Source organism: Pangasianodon hypophthalmus, chromosome 6 (genome assembly GCF_027358585.1).
Source record: "Pangasianodon hypophthalmus isolate fPanHyp1 chromosome 6, fPanHyp1.pri, whole genome shotgun sequence".
Taxonomy (NCBI): Eukaryota; Metazoa; Chordata; class Actinopteri; order Siluriformes; family Pangasiidae; genus Pangasianodon; species Pangasianodon hypophthalmus.
The window spans coordinates 25,253,774-25,272,918 of record NC_069715.1 but is presented as its reverse complement, the minus strand read 5'-3'; the positions used below and the strand labels follow the sequence as shown (position 1 = coordinate 25,272,918).

Below are 19,145 nucleotides of genomic sequence, written 5' to 3'. Positions count from 1 at the left end.
CATTTCATTCTACTTGAACATCGTAACATATCAAGCAATGCCTGTGTGCGGGTTTTATACAGTATTTACCAGACTCGACAGGTGTTATGTGAATTTATTTTCAAAACATGAAAAAGAAAACTGCACAATGAGACACAATGAAAAATTACTCAGGATCAGCGTTATCAACATTCTTAAAATCTTTTCAATCACTGTATTAAAATCTCAAAAGTCAATTTTACAAGGGAAAAAAACTTTCCATTTTACACAATTCATGACAAACGGTAACAAAAATCACATCACAGACCACATGCTTTCGGTTATGCCATTTATGAACCATAATCATTTACAATGTATGTAGCTGTGCTAAATCGACATTCCACTGTCCTTAAAGGAAAACTCCACCCTGAAACACATTAAACATTTTTATATTAACAGATTTGTGATTCTCATGCTAATTTATTGTTGGTGCTGTATTTTTGTTATTCGTGTGAGAAGATGGCAGTTGCGAGCCATGCTGATGTCACAGGTGGACGTTGCTAGTGCAGTTACAATGGTGTTTAATAGGAGAACAAATTTCAGTGAACTCAAACATAAATGATAATACTGATATTTTGCGCTTCTTTCCTCACCGTTTTCACGCAACATGCAACATCACATTAACGAGAAATCCAACGCAGAACTAGTGTAGGCAGCAATAACACAATTGTTAGTGAGCTACGAGATGACAAACATGATGGTGCTGATGGAGGTATTAGAATGAAAGTTGAGCAGAGTGCACAGATGACGATGTGAGAGAGCTGGACAGACTGAAGGATTAAAGTGCTGCTGCATCACGCTATTTATCCTTCTCTTTATCCCACAGGCATCACTATCAGCAGGTTGTCGAAGGGCATTGTGGGTAACGTAGGAAACCGTTAACCCAAGTGAAAAAGGACCAGTTTAAACCGTTTGATTATAAAGATTAATAAGTAGTTCAGGGTGGGTTTTTCCTTTAACATTAAACCATACTTTTTTTGTATTAACAGAAACAAGCAATGCATGATGCAAAGTGATGATAAAATTAGCTAAATAGAAATTAAAAGAGCTCATCTTATATTCATAATATACAATTCAAACTAATTACACAAGCACACTTCTTTCAGGAGGGCAGTGGTCGCTCAGTGGTTAGAGCTGCACAATATATAATTTATTCATTGTTATCACAATAATAACGTTAAAGAAGCCACACAAACGTACTCTTTTTAGATATGTGAGCTGATTAAAGAGGGTCTGGATATATATATATATATATTTTTTTAGAGTGATTGGCAGGATCCTAAAAAACGCGTCAAATTAATACAAGTCCATCTTTAACCTTCACATATCCTCGAATATGTAATATATTGCTAGGTATACTGCAACTGCAATCTGTAATTGCAATATGGTGTTTGTCCTTATGTGCAACCTCTAATTACTGTAAGGTTAAGATTTCTCGACTGCCAAAAAGCCACCCAAAACCCTTAACCCTCACCAGCTCAGCTGTAATTTTAAATTGGATTCTGCGTCACTTGTAAGTCACTTACAAGCTAAATTATAATATAAAGGTTCTCTGACTCAACAGGATCATCTGCAATTCTCAAACCAACTACAAAAGAATCCCAAATGCAGCATACACCCTGCTAGAATGGTTGGAGAAGACTGGATATAAAGGGATAAGGTCATGAAAAAATAGGGTGTGTGATGACACGTGCAGATGCAAGAAGGATTACATGAATTACAAGAAGGTATCTGGATGACACACACTTCACTGGCCCTGGCTGTTGCCCTGTTGCCCAGAGTAGTTGCCATACTGGCTGTAGTACTGGTTCCACTGGCTCTGGTTCTGATAGTACTGTTGCCACTGCTGGGCATACTGGCCAAAGAGAAAGACAGAAACAGACAAAGATCAGTGAGCTACAAAGCTTAAGTTCTGTCTACGTAAACAATAGCGTGGCACAAATAGAACAGGATAAGATTTCTAGGCATATGTCTGTTAAGTAATGTTCTCGGAGGAGGTCTGTAGTAATTCTGATTCGCATGGAAAAAGCAATCTCTATATAAATTACAGAGATGGGAGTGTCCTCCAATATACACGCTGTCGTAACACTAACAATTCGATGCGTACTACTACTGGCCAAGGACATAATATCCATCAAAACGACTGGAAACGAGGGTCTTAAGCAACTAAAAATAGTTGATCTTTGTTATGACTTATCCAGTCACAAATATTTTTGTAACACCGTAATTCCTCAGCTGTACACAGAACGCTGAGCGAAGTGCAAAAAAAAAAAATCTAAATAATGCCACACAAACGACTTCTTTTAAAAATGTTAAACCAACTCATCTATTGCACTTTTTAAATACTGAAGACATTAGCAGAAGTGATGTACATTTTTATTTAACATTGTTTACATTTGGTTAGGAAGTTCACTTTATTAAAATATGTTGGAAAAGTACATTGGCCTAAGTAGTCTTTGGTTTTCTTTTTTTTTTTTTTGAGGTTGTTTCCTTGTTTCTTAGAGATGTTTTTATCAACAGGGACATTAGATCATCAGTCGTGATCCAACCTGAAAAAAATCATGATCTTTTCCAGATCACCCACTCCTCAGTTCTACATACACCTGATTTTAATACAAACTGCTTGCTTTGTCCTTTATTATACCTGCGTGTTGAAGGGCACGTAGTCGTGCTTGATCGTTAGTAGGTCACATGACCATAACATGGTAGGGGCTCAATAACTTTATAAACCCCCTGGATGTGTCACCTCTCTGACAAGTCTCTTTAAATGTCGTCTGTATTTTATACTTCTGTGTTTTAAACTACGCCAATACTTGGTTTCTGTTTGGTTTCAGTAGGAGATGAAAGAAGAGGGCTGTAAAAAATTTCAACAAACCCAGAGTACAGACTTATTTATGAACTATTCCTTTATTAGGCTCATTATTCACATATTCATATATTCTAGCTATTTATCGGCACTCTAATTCCTAAGCTTTACACCAATATAACTGGTTGAAGTTGTCATTATCTATAGACCATTTTAATAACTATAAGAACTCAATAACACAGTTTTGATTATGGCAGGTTGTGATTTCCAATTCTGTAACTAATCTGGAAAATGATGGACCCCCTGGTTATGCTTCACAGACCCCACTTTAAGAATCACTGGTAATGACGGTAACACAAGTGGAAATAAAAGTGCTAAAATAAATGAGGTTTGTGAATATACGCCCCAAACACACGCACACACACTTGCCATGTTAATACCTGAGATGAAGGTGACACACTCGGTATCTTCTGTCTCAGGTCTTACCTGCTGGTACTGCTGGTTGTAGCTCTGTTGCTGGTTGTACCCAGAGGCTTGATTATCACTGTAGCCTTGTCCATATCCAGGATACTGGCTGTAATTACCGTAGTTGTAGCTTCCTTGGTTGTAGCTGCCTTGGTTATAGTTGCTCTGGTTGTAATCTTGGTTATATCCTTGGTTGTAGCTCTGCATGGATCATATGAAAGATTTACACATTGTATAAATGCATCAGTAGAGAACCAGTGTATCAGTGATGGATGACTCTTACCTGGCTGTATCCATCCTTATTATAAGAACCTTGGTGGTTGCTGTTGTAGCTTCCTCCATAGTTCTGGTTACGGTTGTAGCCACCTCTTGAGCTGTTGTCTCTGTAATTCCCACCCCAGCCATTCTGGTTATAGCCTCCACGTTTAAAACCTGACCAATACACGCAATACAATCCATCAAGCACTGACAAGATAAAGATGTTTGAATTTGTGAAAGAATTACTCATAGATGTGTGTAGTAGTGGATAATATGAAAAAAAAAATAGCACAGCATGATACAGGAGGACATTTCTACGATACAAGATATGTATCGTATATACGATGCATGATAGTTAAGTTTAAACGTCTGATATTACTTTTTTTGTACTTCCATGTCAGGGGGACCCTTGAAGTAGAAGAGAGAACTAAAGTTTAATATTTATACATTATAGGCTCGCTGAAATGAGTAAGGACCTGGTCTGTATCCTCCTCCAGAGCCGCCACGGTTCTGATAGCCTCCTCGTGGACCTCCACGGTTGTCATAGCGCTGGAAGCTGCTGCTTTGGCCGCGGTAACCCGTCTGCCGGTTATCATAGCGTTTTTCAGGTGGAGGCGCAGCCCGCCGGCCCTCCTCGTTGTACTGCTTCACCAACTTCTCTGCCTCGTCTCTCTGCAGCTCAACGAAGGTCACCTCATCCAGGAAATCTCCAGACTCCGGCAGCACAAAGTTAGCTTCGAAAGGACACAGGGCCAGAAAGAAGAGGGAGGGAACATGGGACACAGACAGAGAGAGGAAAGACAGAAAGAGAGAAAAGAATAGCAGAGAGGGGAGAAGAAATGGTGGGGACAGGTAGAGTCACACCACCAGGAGACAGAAAAATCTTAATTAATATCATGTAACTGCAGATATTTCACAACACCTTAAAAAAAACAAAACAAAAAAAAAAAAACAAGGGTGACAACACAAATCATGTAGAGATGAGACATAAACAATAAGACCTGGAGCAAACATGGCCTCCCAGAAAGGATGGGATTCAATACTTGCTCTAGTTTACATAGATAGGAAGAAGTGAAAACATCAATGATCCAAAAAGGCGAAGGTTTTAGATTTAAGGGATGGCAGAAATGAACACTGCCGCTGCAAACCAAGAGTTAACTCAACGTCACGCTGAATATGAAAAAGTTGAATAAGCCAGGAAGATTGAGTTGAATATTTCAGTCAATTTGAAGCCAGAGAATGGTACTGATTAAGCCTTTCTTGATCATCTGCTCAGTTTGCAGTGCTTCAGCAGGAAGGGAGGATGGGGAGTAAGGGGTGGGCGATATAGCCAATATTTTAAACCACAATATTACAGACAGTAGTCATGTATGACTATATAAATTTTATAGAAATAAATAATCATATATAATAAATGAAAGATTTGACTTAAATCAATTTAGTGCAGCCTAACAACCCTAAGGCATCACATACAAAGAGTATATAATTCTTCTATGTAAAGTTATCTACACTACAGATAAAATCAGGAAACATTCACAACAAAATCTATATTTGCAAGAATAGTGAACGTTCTTATTATCCTATTAAACAGTCTATATAATCCCTCTAAACCTTCTGTCGGCAGTTCTTTTTAAAACACAAAATGGAGCAATCACAGTTGTGTTGAAGCATTTCACTATTCACTACGCTCAATGCCAAAAGCACGAACCAGTCTTAAAGTTTTTGAAATGTCCTTTCTCTCCAAAGTTATGACCGTATGTTATGTAACGGGATAGTACGGCCCAAGTGAAGCGGACCCAGAAGTGGATTGTTTTTCCAGAACAGCGTGTGTAAGTATTTTATTCCTCTACCACATCGATTTGCCAGCGACTACAAATTTGTGCTTTATTAATGAACATCATTTTAACTGGTTATAGTTAAATTTATTGTTGTAGAAAAGCCTGAAAAACATGTTAGTTCCCCTTATCAATTACATCAATACCAGCTACAAATAGTCATTCTCTTACCAACCTCTTTTTTCCTCTCTGCCGCTTCAAGTTTTTAAGTCTTCAAATAAGTCAAAACACACAGCTTGCCATGTTACAGTCCCTATGAAAGGGTTCCTACTATGATAAAATATTAGAACGAGTTCGTCTTTATAAACCTATCCATTGAATTACAGCCAGAACTGTCAGAGCTGTGTTGTTTTAGAAAATTAATCAACACCTTCAGATTCAAGAATTCAACTGCACTGTGGTATAAAATGTTTAGAGGCAAATACATTAGTTGCCTTTAGATACATGAGTTGCTCAAGCACAATAAAAACCGTTTATACTGGTATACCGCCCACCACTGATGGGGAGGGGTGAGGGGAAATTTTTTATTATTATTTTTTTTAAATAAAATAAAAAAAATCAAACTTAGGCCAAGGGCCTAACAGACAGAGTTCTTAGTTCAATGATGAAAGGGGTAGGGGGCATCGTCCAAGTTTGACTACAAACAAAAATATACAAATAGTTGAGCAGAGATCTTGAATCTGTTTTAAAAGTGGTTTGCTTTTGTCCACTGCATTCCTACCTTTCATTTCTAAAACAGCATGATCGGGCACATCCTTCCCTTCCACATCAGTTTGCTTTAACGTTCGCTCTTTTAAGTCCTCGTCCGTGGGACAAATTACAATAGCCTTGCGTTGAAACCCTTCAAAGGGACGCATTTTTCGTCTCTGGGCTGATCCATATACATTTGTCTAGCAATGGTGACAAGAAAGAAGTAGAAGCTGTTCGTTATTGTTACTTTGTGTTCTGGTTTGGGCGACGCGAAGCCTGCAATGATGAAGTGAGAGTGGGGTTTTTCTTGACGAGCTACTGACAGCCTCTCACAACTCCCCCTACTTACCTTCCGTATCTGCTCATCTGCACCTACAACAGAGCTGTTAACAGGGACCCTTTCACAGTTCTAAGATGTAGCTTCAAGCACAGCTGAAGCTGAAATTATTACAGGAACAACCAAAAGTTTCTTCACAGTACAAAATAGTTTAGCGCCACTTAGTGAATCTTACAGCACCTAAAGGATAACTATGTGCTAAGATTTTAATTTAACAATCCTTGGAAAATTTAATCACGTGAGATTACTAAGGCTCTTGCTAAGCCTCAATTTAAATACTATTTACGTCATTAGTTTTGTTTAAAATGTAACACAAATGTTTAACAAATTGCAAAGACTCTGAAATCAGAGGTTGTAAATGTTTCATCTTAAGCTTGATTTATATTTCTATGACGTGTATCTGCGAGCAGATGTTCACCTAGGTTTCTGCCAAAATCTTTCCATGTAATGTAATGAACTACGTGGCAGTGTCAAAACCACTAGAGATAAAAAGTAGGGAGAACTGATAAAAGAAGTAAATGTAAACATGCTGCACGTGTTTTATTTTCAAGCTTGAGTGGGCTGTCAGAAGTAAGAGACAGCACAAAGTCGGCCTAACAGATCCTTAGAGAGCACAGATGACCCTATTAGCTCGCAATTCTGAGGATCACAAATTTGTTTAACTTTCACCTAGATGAAGTCATAACATAAAGAGACATAAAAGAAATGATTTTCTGGCATAAACTAGTTTCTTTTTTGCAATACTGCATCCTTCCTCATTTGTGTTCAAATTCTGAATCAGCTTTTTCTTTAGCCAAAACATTACTGGCATTCGGTCTAAGAGTTTCTAGCAATTGAAAGAGAAATCAAATCAGTTTATTCCTTGTGTTCGTTAAAAGGAAAGAACTCTCTTAGTACTGATTAAATGCCATATGTTTATATTTTGTATAATCTGCCTAAATGAGGACATTAAAAAATACTGTGGGTGGGTAGAAAAACAAACCACGGTTCTGGGATGGAAGGGTCGAAAAAAGTACCAATCCCTTGCTGACATTATCCATCATTTTAATCAAAGTAATATACACTTAAATAGCTAATATAAGGTACCAACTGAAAATATAAACAGCAGGTCTGTAATCTCAGTAAGAGCTTCAGGTCTGTGTTGAAAAACAGTGTGTGTGCGTGCATTCATAAGGCTTGACTGTCAATTCTAACCCAAACCAAAACTGTCAATCATCTCATCAACCACATCCTTTTATTTATAATCAGTTAACTCCTATAAAACGCATTTATCATAAGGAAAAATATTGGGGGAAGAGATCAAGATGAACTGAACGTAAAAATGACAATACACTGTTCTTGGAAATAATTTGTGGAGATTATTAAAATGAAATCTGGGTCTTTTTGCCTTTCCTAACATGGGAATGGGCGGAGTTAAAAACCATACTGCAGCCAGCCACTAGAGAGACTTGGAAACATTTTGGCTTCAATTTTGAATCTCTGTTACGTCGTCCACCCATACACACAGTCACCGGTCACAACACGTACATTTACGCCCAACTATGGAGTGGTATTAATCTGACTTCACAGGGCAATCCCTATTGTATTCTGTTATCAATTTGTTTTTTGCAATACTCACAAATTACATGTAATGGTGAAAGGGTCCCATAACTCACCTTTACTTACCTATCCAGCATTGGCACTTCTGTCCCATTGACATATACGCACATACACTACTTACCTGAATATACTTACAGTTTCCAAGGTCAAGCCAAAGTACGTCCTTCTGACCTTACTTACCTTACAAACCAGGCGAGAAGCTCCTACAAATCTAAAAATGTTAGTTCTCACTTACCTTGGTGCTTTACCAAAACATTAACACTTAACATTTCCAACTGTTCATGATACTGAAGGTTACTTCTGGTAATTACCAAAGCAACAAAAGTTGTTTTTCTTACTCACCAGGCAGAGCTTACTTGTCTCTCAACATCTTAACACTGTAATGGATCTACTTGTACGGTATTGAAAAGGCTCACAAGACAATATACAAAGTATGAAAAATAAAGGATGCCGAAAATACTGCAGCAGTAACAGCAATGACTTTCCTCTCGTGTTACAAAATAGCATTTCTTTACAATACAGTGCAACAAAACTAAGAAAAGAGAGGCTGATGCTTCTTCTACTCTATCATATTTTGGCTCCCTGAAAGATAAATAAATAACGCATTAGAAAGATGGCATTAAAGGTCATCCACAGTTTTGTCTTGGTAGAGGATTATGGGGCAGGAGGCAGTACCTGGTCCAGAATGTAGTTGCGTTTCTTGCGGGCGGCGATCTGGATGAGTCGGTTCAGACACTGCGTGGCTTGCTGAATGAGAACGTCCCAGCGACCTGCGTAATTCCTCTGACGCCTCAGACCCATCACCTACACACAACATACACTCAGCCTTCAACACTCAGGATGGTTTATGTAGCCATATTTTAGGGGTCTTGAACAGGCTAAAGCCATAATAGTGATACATTTTTTGAAGTGTACATGTGTTCACTCTGCATGTTTCCAGCATCGGCATTACTTATATTTATCCATATAGCTGATCTATATATTTGATTTCTGTCAGGATAGGCTTTATTGATTTATGATGTTTGATCAGTATAGACCCCTGAGTGATGCATGTCACTTAGCCACACCTCCTGGTTGCAAAAACATAACGGGAGAATACAGTCACTTTTAAAAGCTAGCCAGTATTTGGTGCTGTTGGGGGTCAGAACTGGAAAAGTACATAAAGACAATCATTATTTTTTTACCACATACTATTGAATTGGACATCTTTCCAAGCCAAAAGAAGATGGATGTGGATACAGGCCATTAGGAGGGATCACTGGTCTGGGGAGCTCCTCCTTTTGGCAGTGTCCATTTAATCTCATTTCATCTAACCTACTAAGTAGATTACTATCACATTAGTAAAGCTCAAAGACTTCAACAGACTTAGCTTGCTGGTTAGCTAACATGCCTAATTTCTGAGGAGATAATGGACACGTTTTCTAGCTAACTTTGTCTGGCTAACAAATGAGTTAACTAACTCTGGTTGGGCAGCGCCTCAGCTTTCAGCGCCACGATCTCCCCGATGTTGTAATCATAAAACATGATGTCTCGAATGTGCCCACAAAGAAAGTTGTAGGCATCAAGAGACCTTTGTGGCCATCAAATGCTCAGAGATTCTATGAGATATGTATATATGTCCGACCATTGATTAGCATCATTTAGCCACTGACAGGACGTCTAGCCATAAGGATCTTCTAGAGTTACACCATTAAAGAAGGGTTAGTTCAGCCAAACAGAAATACCTGTCTTTTACAGACAATCCTTAAGTGGGTAACATTTTAGCTAATGTCAATATGATTCCTACATAAAATTCTTGATAGACTCTTCAGTCAGATTATAATCACGTAACGTCGGGTTGGTAGGCTATTCAGGTCTTTTTTGCAACTTGGTTGCGTGTGCCTCTCTTTTTGTTTACAAGCATAAAAAAAGGTCTAGGTTTGTAAAACTTTAAAACAGAGCTAAATTTTCTTCCCTTTTACACTGTACATGTATTTTAGATAAAATCATATCCTTTATAATGTTATCCTTTATTCTGACAAATTCAATCCCTATAACAGTGTAAGGATTACCTTCATCTTTTCCATAATGGCGTTGGTGCCGAGTATGTTGTATTTCTTCTCAGGGTTCATCTCAGCATGCTTGGCTGCCCAAGTGGTTTTGCCACATGCAGGCAGACCAACCATCATCAAGATCTAAGACAAAGGCACAGCAATGACATCAGCACGCATGTACAAACTATGCTGTGTTTGCTCAGGCAAAAAAAACAACAATGAATAAGAGCCCAAAAAAAAAAAAGAAAAAAAAAAACCTTTGGCAAAATGAAATGTACACAGTTTTAACCTTCACCCCAATGTAATGTAAACCATATCACGTAAACCATAGGTGTCTCACTGAAGGCCTGAATGGTTTCGTTCTGAATGTGCGACTCACAGTTAAATCGGACACAAAATGGGATTACCGACGGTACCGACCTCACAGTCCGCCTTGGTTGCAGGACCCACAGTGCCTCTAGTCCTGTCCTCCATTGCAACAGTCTGGATGAACACGTATCCCTCTGGTGAAGGGAAGAAAGGCTCCTCCTTCTGACCAAAGTTAAACTCCACAGCACAGTTCTTCACCAGGATATGAGGGAAAAGCACTCGACCAGCCAGCTCCTCCTTTCTCACCCGGAATGCTACATCCAACCACTTCCCATTCTTAGAGAATGAAATCTCCACTTCATGACTACTGTCAAAGTCCTGAAACATTAGCACATGGATATATTATCACACACAATCATTATGAAGAATGGCTAGGACTGTGCTATCAGAAATACCTGTAGAACTCACAATATAGCATCCAATGACATCATTTTCACCAAATTTCTGCCCATAATCTTCAAATTTGCAGTTGGAGGATTTTTTTCCTGTTCCACCATATCCATAAGAGAAAGGCTCTTCACCTAAAGTACACACAGTATAAGAAAGTATGAGAAAAATCAGAAAATGTGCTATTTAGGCTACCTGCAAGAGAGAGATTTTAGTGAAGGAAAAGGTAGAGATGTTTCTATGTCATGTTAGGAGTTTGTTAAACATTAAAAAATTAACGGCATAAAAAAAAAGGCATTTATTGTCGAGACAAGTATAAAGCTGTAACTTCCAAAGTCATCCACAGACACACCCACGCATCTCTTCGTATAAGTTATTTTAATAAAACTTCAAGCAAAAACTATAGCTATAGTAGGTATAGTTTCAGCCTTATACTGTATGACCTAAGACTACAACATTAAGGCACAGAGAGCAGAGGGAGATATTTGCTTTACGTGCAATGTGAGCACATTGTTAATTGAATGCATCAATTCGGGCCCCTTGGCTTAACAGAAAAGCTCATAGGGAGATCACATAGTTCTAATCCAGATGATACTACAGCCATCCGTGGCCAGGACTCCAAGGAAGCAAAATTGCCTGTGCTGTCTGGGTGGGAGGGATGGTATACTCTCTCGATTGTCATTCAAAGCAACACTACTGATCGTGGGTGTCTGTGAGCTCATGTATGCAGAAGAAGACAGTTAGCGCTGTCTACTGAGCGTGCTCTGCAGCCCTGTGACATAGCATGAGCAGTAGTTCATAAAGACATTGTGGCTGGCTTCACATCTCAGAGGAAATGCCTTCTAGTCCTCACCTTCACTGGTTTGTAGCTGTCATGTGATTGCGAAGAGCTAGTAAGTGTTTCAGAATTGACCAAATTGGGCACCTACCGTTATTAAAGAATCCTGTATTGTATGTGTGTGTGCTTTCCACTCACCAAGCTGTGTGCTGCAGGAATCCAGAGACCAGCCCACTCTCACTACATGTGGATCAGGCTCACCGCTGGGAAGATGTTTGACTGAGATCTCTTCTGTTATCTGCCACAACACACACACAAACATTTCACCTCACACAGTCCAGTTTCAGCACATTCTGTACTGTTCAAAACCTTAAGCACTCTTTACAACTGCAGTGAACGGAAAAGCATCTAAGGATGCACAACACATCGCCTGGTCTTTTCCCAAACTTCAGATATCCGGTTTGGGTGAGCCTGTATCCCATGGAGCTTCAAATTCCTATTCCTGTCTTCTCCTGTTGTGGTCCATAAGCCTCACAGTTCGATACACTGTGAATTCTGTGATGCTTTTCTGCTCACTATGAGTGTAAAGAGTGGTTATGCAGGATATCATTATTACCCTCATCTCATAGCAGACACGGCCCTTGTTCACACCGTATGAGGCGCGTGCGCCGGACCACAGGTAAGCAAAGCCTTCAATGGTGAGAGGGTAGCCACTGTAGCGGTCTCGGGCAACTTTGAAGTGCAGATCGCAATTATCTACAAGAGTGGGAACATGTGTGATTGTTTTGGTTTATCTTATTGAGTATTTTATAAACAATCGAAACGGTATTTGAAAATCTGCAGGCTAATTTCTACTTCCTACATTTGTATCGCCACTGCAATGTCTGCACTCTACAGAAAAAGAGAGACAGAATGACACTAACAGGTATCAATGGCCACCAGTGTGTCATCAAAATCCTCCTCATCTTCTTCAGCTGGAGGCTGAGGTGAGCGGGACCTACAATCAAACAAAGTAATAAACATAATCACATTGGGGCAAGATCTAAAACCGTTCCTTTAATACATACAGCTTATACCAACACATTTTTTGTGACAACCAAAATCCTCACCTCTTGTCCTCTCGATGCTCGTAGTAACTATATCCATGGGCGTCATCGTGGTGTCTTTTGCGGCCGTAAGGTGCCTGGCTGTCCTGATGGGATGTGTAACGTGAAGCCTGCTGGACCTCTTCCCACTCACTGGCTGCTCCAGGGTCCTGCTGCTGGTCTGGCTTTACATCATCTTCCTCCTTCACCTCACCTGGTTGTGCATTTTGCTCTGTAGACACAATGAGAGTTTCACCTAAGCAATGAGTATCTCGTTTTTAGTTTTGTACTGGAGCTATGAGGTTAAATTATGGCTAGTTAGTTTACACAATCTCACAAACTCAGCTTAAAAGACTTTGCTTGTCTCAGGAACACTATTTGTACAGGAACAGTTTCAGCAGTATAAATCTAATGCTTGCATGGAGTGATATTAAACTGTGTAAAAGAAGAAAGTTTTTCCATGATGCCTGCTGTGACTGTTTTTAGCTCTGTGGCTGATTTTTAAAGATATGTATGCCAAAACAAAACTTGTTGTATCTTAGCCAACATATCAGACAGAACTGCAGTAATTAAATCTATACTTCTATATCTGTATAGAGGACACTGTACAGACGGAACGCGATCTGACCTTCTGTGTAAACAGGCAACGTCTCTGTTTCAGGTTTAACTTCAGGCTCCTCGACAATCTCCGCTCTGTTCACGCTGACATCTCCAGAGAAGTCAGGAACACAGTGAGCTACATCAGGCATGACTTTTGTCTCATCTTTGATCTGAGCTGCCTTATCTTCCTGCTGTCCCTGGTGCGACACGTCTTCATAGCCAGGCTCCTCCTCACCTGCAACTGCACATGCGAAATAATAATTAGAGGTTCTGCTCACAAAATACTGACCGTCTGATATCTCTGTAGACTTTTCTGGCAACAAGCTTCAGAAATCAACGTTGCAATCTGATTGGCTCTCCACACTTTTGAACTTTTAAAGCAAGGCATACTGCGCCTTGCATAAGTATTCACCCCCACCTTAAATATTAAGGGGGGTGGCTGGGAGGATCCATATCATGTACTGAAAAAATGTTTCCAAGTATTGTAATATGATTTTTTTTTTTTTGGTGTTATTACCTGCTTCGGTTTGCTTTCCATCATCAGGTATGATTTCCTGTGCATCCTGTGCTGCTGCTTCGCTCTCTAAAGCAGCCTTCAGTCTGTCTACCAGGTCCGCCTTCAGGCCGCGGGTGTCTAACCCCCTCTTCTGCAGCTCCTCCTTCAACTCGTTCACTTTTAGCCTCTTCACATCAACGTCCATTGCAGATTAAGGTATAAATACCTTCCAAATTCGCACATGGAAAAAGTGGAGGGTTAACACCAAGGAGTCATGCAACCTGCCAAACTGATAAACTATATAACCGATTTAGCTCAATCTGTCACAATTTGTCTCTTAAGCGAGCTTAAATAACAGAGATCATAATTTCTGTAGCATGAAAGCTGCAAGTAGTACTTAGACGTCTTCAAAAAATAAAATCACACTACAGTGTATTCACTATATAGTGCACTATTTTGTGAGTTTGCATATTTTGCAGTCACTTCAAAAGTCAATTTCAAAAGTGTACACGTGAAATCTCACAATGCAATGCAACAGGCTAGTGCTAATAATGCACACTAGGAGGTAAACTCCATCCTGAATATAATTTGCTAATTGTAGGGAATAGGGAGAAATGTACAATTTCGGACACATCCCCTGTCATATAGCAATACATTACTCGGAGACGGCTTAGTTAAGCAGAGTTAGCTAACGATACATTAGCTGCATATTTAAAACATATTGTGAAAAAATATATTAGTTGTTGTAGCAATAAACTTATAACCTAGCTCACAAACTGTAAGGTTAGCTAACTGTCTAGCTAAACAGTTTCTATCACTAGGGTTGGCTAACTGCCAATTGCCTCTACCTCATCATGTTTACAGTTATATCATAAGGCCGAATCACAAATAGCTATACACCCCCTATAAGTAAAAGGGCCCTACGTAAGTTGGGAATAGTGTTCTTCTACACCCTACATAGTGTACTATATGTACTAAATCGCCTAAATTGGAACACAGCCACAAACCACCGCTAGCTAGCAACACCAATTAATGCGCGAAACATATTAGTGGTGCTATGCATGCAAGTCGGTTGCATTACATGAAAAATAAAATGCATGAAGAGCAGGTTATTACCTTTGCAGACAGTCAAGTGGAAGACTTTGGCCTCCAAAAGATGTGAAACGCCAGCTATTATTGAACAGCCACCGCCTGAACAACACCTAGCTAGCTGGCTGGCTAATGTAGTGATGTCATCAGGCTGCGCAGCCGTCCATACTTGCGTTCTATGAAGAGCACAACACTTAACTAACACCGTTTCAAGCATACGCAAAATTTCCCGGATGTAGCCTTTGCATACTTGAAAGTAGAGTAGAACTCGAGTATGCATTTAAACGGTGGCGCTATGCTGCCACCTATCGGATTTTAAGAGTAGTGTTTTTTAAGCTTCTTGCTCGAAAGGGCAATAATTCTATTTTTTTCTACAGTGTTTTAAGCTCTATGTGGTTGGCTGTTTATCTAACTAACATGTTCAGTAGATTTATTTTTAATCGTATTTATATTAAAATGATTGTGTGTGACATGATAATCTTGATCATTTTAATTTAATAATGATTTAATCTTGATAATCCTCTTGGGGAGGATCCACAAAGACTTTTGGCCCTCCATCTCCATTTTTCCATTTCTATCAGCAACGTAGGAGAAAGGTCATCTATACACTATTTCAGCAATTCAGTTGCTAGTAAAATTGTAAACCGTTAATCGTTCAAGATATAGAACAATATAGGACCAAACAATATGCTCAAACACTTTCAATATGATCACAACAAAGATTTAAAGAAAAGAAAAAAAAAACAGCCAAGCTATAGGGCATTCATTTTATTTTATTTTACAATAATCAATATACATCTCTATGCACATATCGTTTCAGACATCCTCCAAGACAAACAGGATCAGTGCACAGGCATGGGGCTTGCAATCACAAGTCTGATGTATTCAATTTTCTCAAACTTTTACTTAATGTAATTATCCAAAGTCTATTTGCAGTTTGCTTTGCCCAAACACAACGACACAAATGTTTGATTAGTTAATTAACCAACAATGAGTGAAATATTGTGTTTTAGAGCATGAAACTGAAGATAGGGGAAGGGCATCACTAACCTGGCCAAATGCACAAAACAATCCAGACAATGACATACAGTGCGAAAGTGAAAACACTTCCTGTTCCTCATTGCTCTGAGCTACGAGCAGTCAGTATTGAATAAACGGATTCAATAAAATGCAGCTGAGCTGAATTCTGAGACATTCAGAAACAAATATACTTATTGCGATTGACCTTAACCAAGCTACGACCATCAACTATTTTCAGATTGAATTCAGTTGTCTAATGAACTACAAAAGTCCTACAGAGAAATATGAAACGTTTCTGCACAGTGTGATAAGAGAACAAATTAACTTGGGTTAAATTGTGCCAATAAATGAATCTTTTGCTGTCCACATATGCAATACTGAACCAAGCCACAAAATGAGTACACACACTAAACCACAGGTTCTGATGCCCATTCTGATTACATGTTGATCCCAGGCTCACAAAACCTGGCAGGATTTTTTCAAGTGTCATATATACATGGTGGTGCCACTTTGTATTGTAGTACGTCACACACATACAGATTTAGTCTGTCTGTCCCACTCGGTGCCACGCATTAATGTTTGGCGTTAGTTTTTGCCACTCGGCGCAGGTGGCAAGGACAGCAGAAGCCTGTTGACCTCACGGAGCTGAGCGTCTAGTGTTTCTGTGGTAAGGGCCAGTTCTCCAAGTTGCGTCTGCAGGCTGTTGATAGTGAGGGTCAGCTCCTCTTCCTTTCTCCTGCTGTTCGCTGCCTGCCTGCTGTACTCCAGTACAAGACAGCCGCCCCCGATGAGGAAGATGATGGCCTCGCCGAGCAGCTCGGCTCCCAGCTCTGCAGCCGCGTCCTCATTAAGTGGTTTGATGGCAGAGCCACGGAAGCCCATTATCCTCATCTTCGTTTTCATCTCGATCCAGTGGTACGCTTCAGAGGGATAGAAACACAACATGTTCCAATGCTAAATTTACTAATATACACTCCACTATATTACACAAAGAACAAAACACTTATCAGGGTGTGCTGTTCTAGGAAAATAATCAACAATGCACTGATGTGATGCAGACTGCTGAGAAGCAGAGTTACTCTTACTGTCCCAAAGTGTGCTACTCCTCTGATACCACAGCCAAGGATTACTTTTTTTCCATTTATTAATGAATCACACATCATACTTTTAACCATTTATAGTTACATTAAAAGTTATGGAACATCCATGAATCAAGTTAGATCCTCTCATCACACAACTATAAACAGTCATTCCCTCACCAGCTTTTTCTTTTTTTACTGCTGACACTGGAGACTCCTTCCATAAATGATATATAAGTGTATCCTTTCAGGAAGCTTCACCATATCGGTGAGTATACATTTTTTTTGGTACATAATAACAGTTTAGTGTCCATCATACAAATTCCTGTAAACTTTATACTATAAACTCTAACTGAGATCTGTATTACAGCCGGAACCACTGTCAGAGCTGCTGTTACAGAAAATGAATCAACAAATGAATCAGGAATTCAGTAGCACTTTGGTATAAATCAGACCATATATAACAACAGATGTATAATATTGTTTGATTATAATTCCCACACCTACAGTATATAGTAAGTGTACCTGATAAATGGCCTGATGGGAAAAAGATCCTTAAGTAGTTCATGCATCTTATTTTAACTCTTCACTCTTACATACATGACAATTTAGCACCAAGGTTTTAGAAAATTGACCAGTTTGTAGCATCAGATTCGATCAGACATGGAATATGTTTTAGATATTGTTTATCTTCCTATTTATATAGAGAAAGTATTTGGAATTTCAGTAGAAGGCACTTTCAAATGGACACTCAATGACGGCTCGGCTCCACCCCCATCAAAATCAAACAACACTCATTGGTTGCTGTCGAAGCGAAAGTACCTGCCATTTAGCTTTTCATTGGTCCACTGAGTAATCCATAATTCTAAACATTCAATGGCAAGCGCTTGTTGACCCGCCCACTGTCCTGATTGGTTAAACGATATTTTCCGAAAAAGCCTATTGGCTGAGAATCGCGCTGCTCTGCTTCCGCCTCTGGAATCATCAACCCGCTGTCATGGTCACAACAGATTTAAAGCTGTAACTCAGTAACCGCACTCACCCTGCGCCGGAGGAAGACATATGTAATTCTTGAAGAATTCACTACTCCGAGCTCCTGCTTTAATCCTGTTGGCCACCGGTTTACTGAGCTGACGGACGCCCAGATAGAGCAGCTTAGCGATGGGAAAAGCGCCTACGACCATCTTGGCGGAAGCGCGTCACTGAACGAAGGCGGGACAAAAAAAAAAAAAAAAGAGAGAGAGAGAGAGAGAGCGAGAGGTTAAACTCGAGAGCACTTGCGTGCATACTGGATGCGTTACCGTTGCGCAAGATCAGTTTAATACTGTCTAATAAATTTTGTTCCTCGAATATAGTCTTCCCAGAAAATGTGTGTGGATGTTCAAGAATATCAGCTCATACACATACCAGATCCTCGACAACATCCGTGAAGCGTTGACATACTCTGACTTTCTGCGTTTTTATTGCTCAAATCTTCAACTAATCTTTCCCGGAAAATCCAGTGCGTTTTTGTGCTGCAGATCGCTGAAATCTGCGCAGTGGCTGCGCTGCTTTGTGTCCATGTATTAAAAATGTATTAACAACTAAATAACAATTAGAATATTACTTAATAATAATAATAATAATAATAAAATTACCGAATAATAAAAAGCAAAATAACAAAAAATAAAAATAGGTTAAATAAAAATTATGCTATTAATGATGTTAATATGAATTTTAGTATTTATGACATGATGCATATAAACCAATATTTATTGTATATTATTTGCATCATTGTTAATGTAGAATTGTTATGAACAAAATATAATAATAATAATAATAATAATAATAATAATGAATCAGAATATATTATTATGTTTTTACTATTATTATATTTGGATTTTCTAATATATATACACACACACACACACACATTATATATATATATAAACATAAACATAAGTTGTGAGGTGAGGCCTCCATGGATCAGACTTGTTTGTCCAGCACATCCCACAGATGCTTGATCGGATTGAGATCTGGGGAATTTAGAGGCCAAATCAACTCCTTGAACTCTGTCATGTTCCTCAAACCACTCCTGAACAATTTTTGCAGTGTGTCAGGGCACATTATCCTGCTGAAAGGGGTGTATCTGGTCTGCAACAAGGTTTCCCAGCAGAACATTGCCCAGAGCATCACACTGCCTCCGCCGGCTTGCCTTCTTC

At 39.2% G+C, this 19,145-nt stretch overlaps 2 protein-coding genes across 2 annotated transcripts; both read right to left on the bottom strand.

Moving 5' to 3' along the window:
* Positions 1 to 80: 80 nt before the first annotated feature.
* Positions 81 to 15,026, bottom strand: hnrnpul1 (heterogeneous nuclear ribonucleoprotein U-like 1). The gene is made up of 16 exons (XM_026913562.3): positions 14,873 to 15,026; positions 13,778 to 13,982; positions 13,289 to 13,501; positions 12,685 to 12,892; positions 12,499 to 12,572; positions 12,192 to 12,331; positions 11,774 to 11,873; positions 10,819 to 10,931; positions 10,462 to 10,728; positions 10,060 to 10,182; positions 8,684 to 8,812; positions 6,104 to 6,272; positions 4,024 to 4,281; positions 3,573 to 3,721; positions 3,311 to 3,490; positions 81 to 1,873 (listed from the first exon to the last, which is right to left on the bottom strand). Exons 2-16 carry the CDS (start codon positions 13,959 to 13,961, stop codon positions 1,766 to 1,768), a joined length of 2,415 nt encoding a protein of 804 aa, XP_026769363.1. The 5' UTR covers positions 13,962 to 13,982; positions 14,873 to 15,026; the 3' UTR covers positions 81 to 1,765.
* Positions 15,027 to 15,583: 557 nt separating this feature from the next.
* opa3 (outer mitochondrial membrane lipid metabolism regulator OPA3) lies at positions 15,584 to 18,161 on the bottom strand. The gene is made up of 2 exons (XM_034305166.2): positions 17,987 to 18,161; positions 15,584 to 16,785 (listed from the first exon to the last, which is right to left on the bottom strand). Exons 1-2 carry the CDS (start codon positions 18,126 to 18,128, stop codon positions 16,451 to 16,453), a joined length of 477 nt encoding a protein of 158 aa, XP_034161057.1. The 5' UTR covers positions 18,129 to 18,161; the 3' UTR covers positions 15,584 to 16,450.
* Positions 18,162 to 19,145: the final 984 nt, after the last annotated feature.

Excerpts from the sequence above, each read along its gene's own strand:
- hnrnpul1 (XM_026913562.3), bottom strand. The coding sequence starts at position 13,961 with ATGGACGTTGATGTGAAGAGGCTAAAAGTGAACGAGTTGAAGGAGGAG. Across the intron at positions 12,893-13,288 it reads GTTGCCTGTTTACACAGAAG|AGCAAAATGCACAACCAGGT; the intron begins GTCAGATCGCGT and ends TTGTGTCTACAG. Across the intron at positions 11,874-12,191 it reads GTGTCTGCTATGAGATGAGG|ATAACAGAAGAGATCTCAGT; the intron begins GTAATAATGATA and ends GTGTTGTGGCAG.
- opa3 (XM_034305166.2), bottom strand. The coding sequence starts at position 18,128 with ATGGTCGTAGGCGCTTTTCCCATCGCTAAGCTGCTCTATCTGGGCGTC. Across the intron at positions 16,786-17,986 it reads ATGTCTTCCTCCGGCGCAGG|CGTACCACTGGATCGAGATG; the intron begins GTGAGTGCGGTT and ends ATCCCTCTGAAG.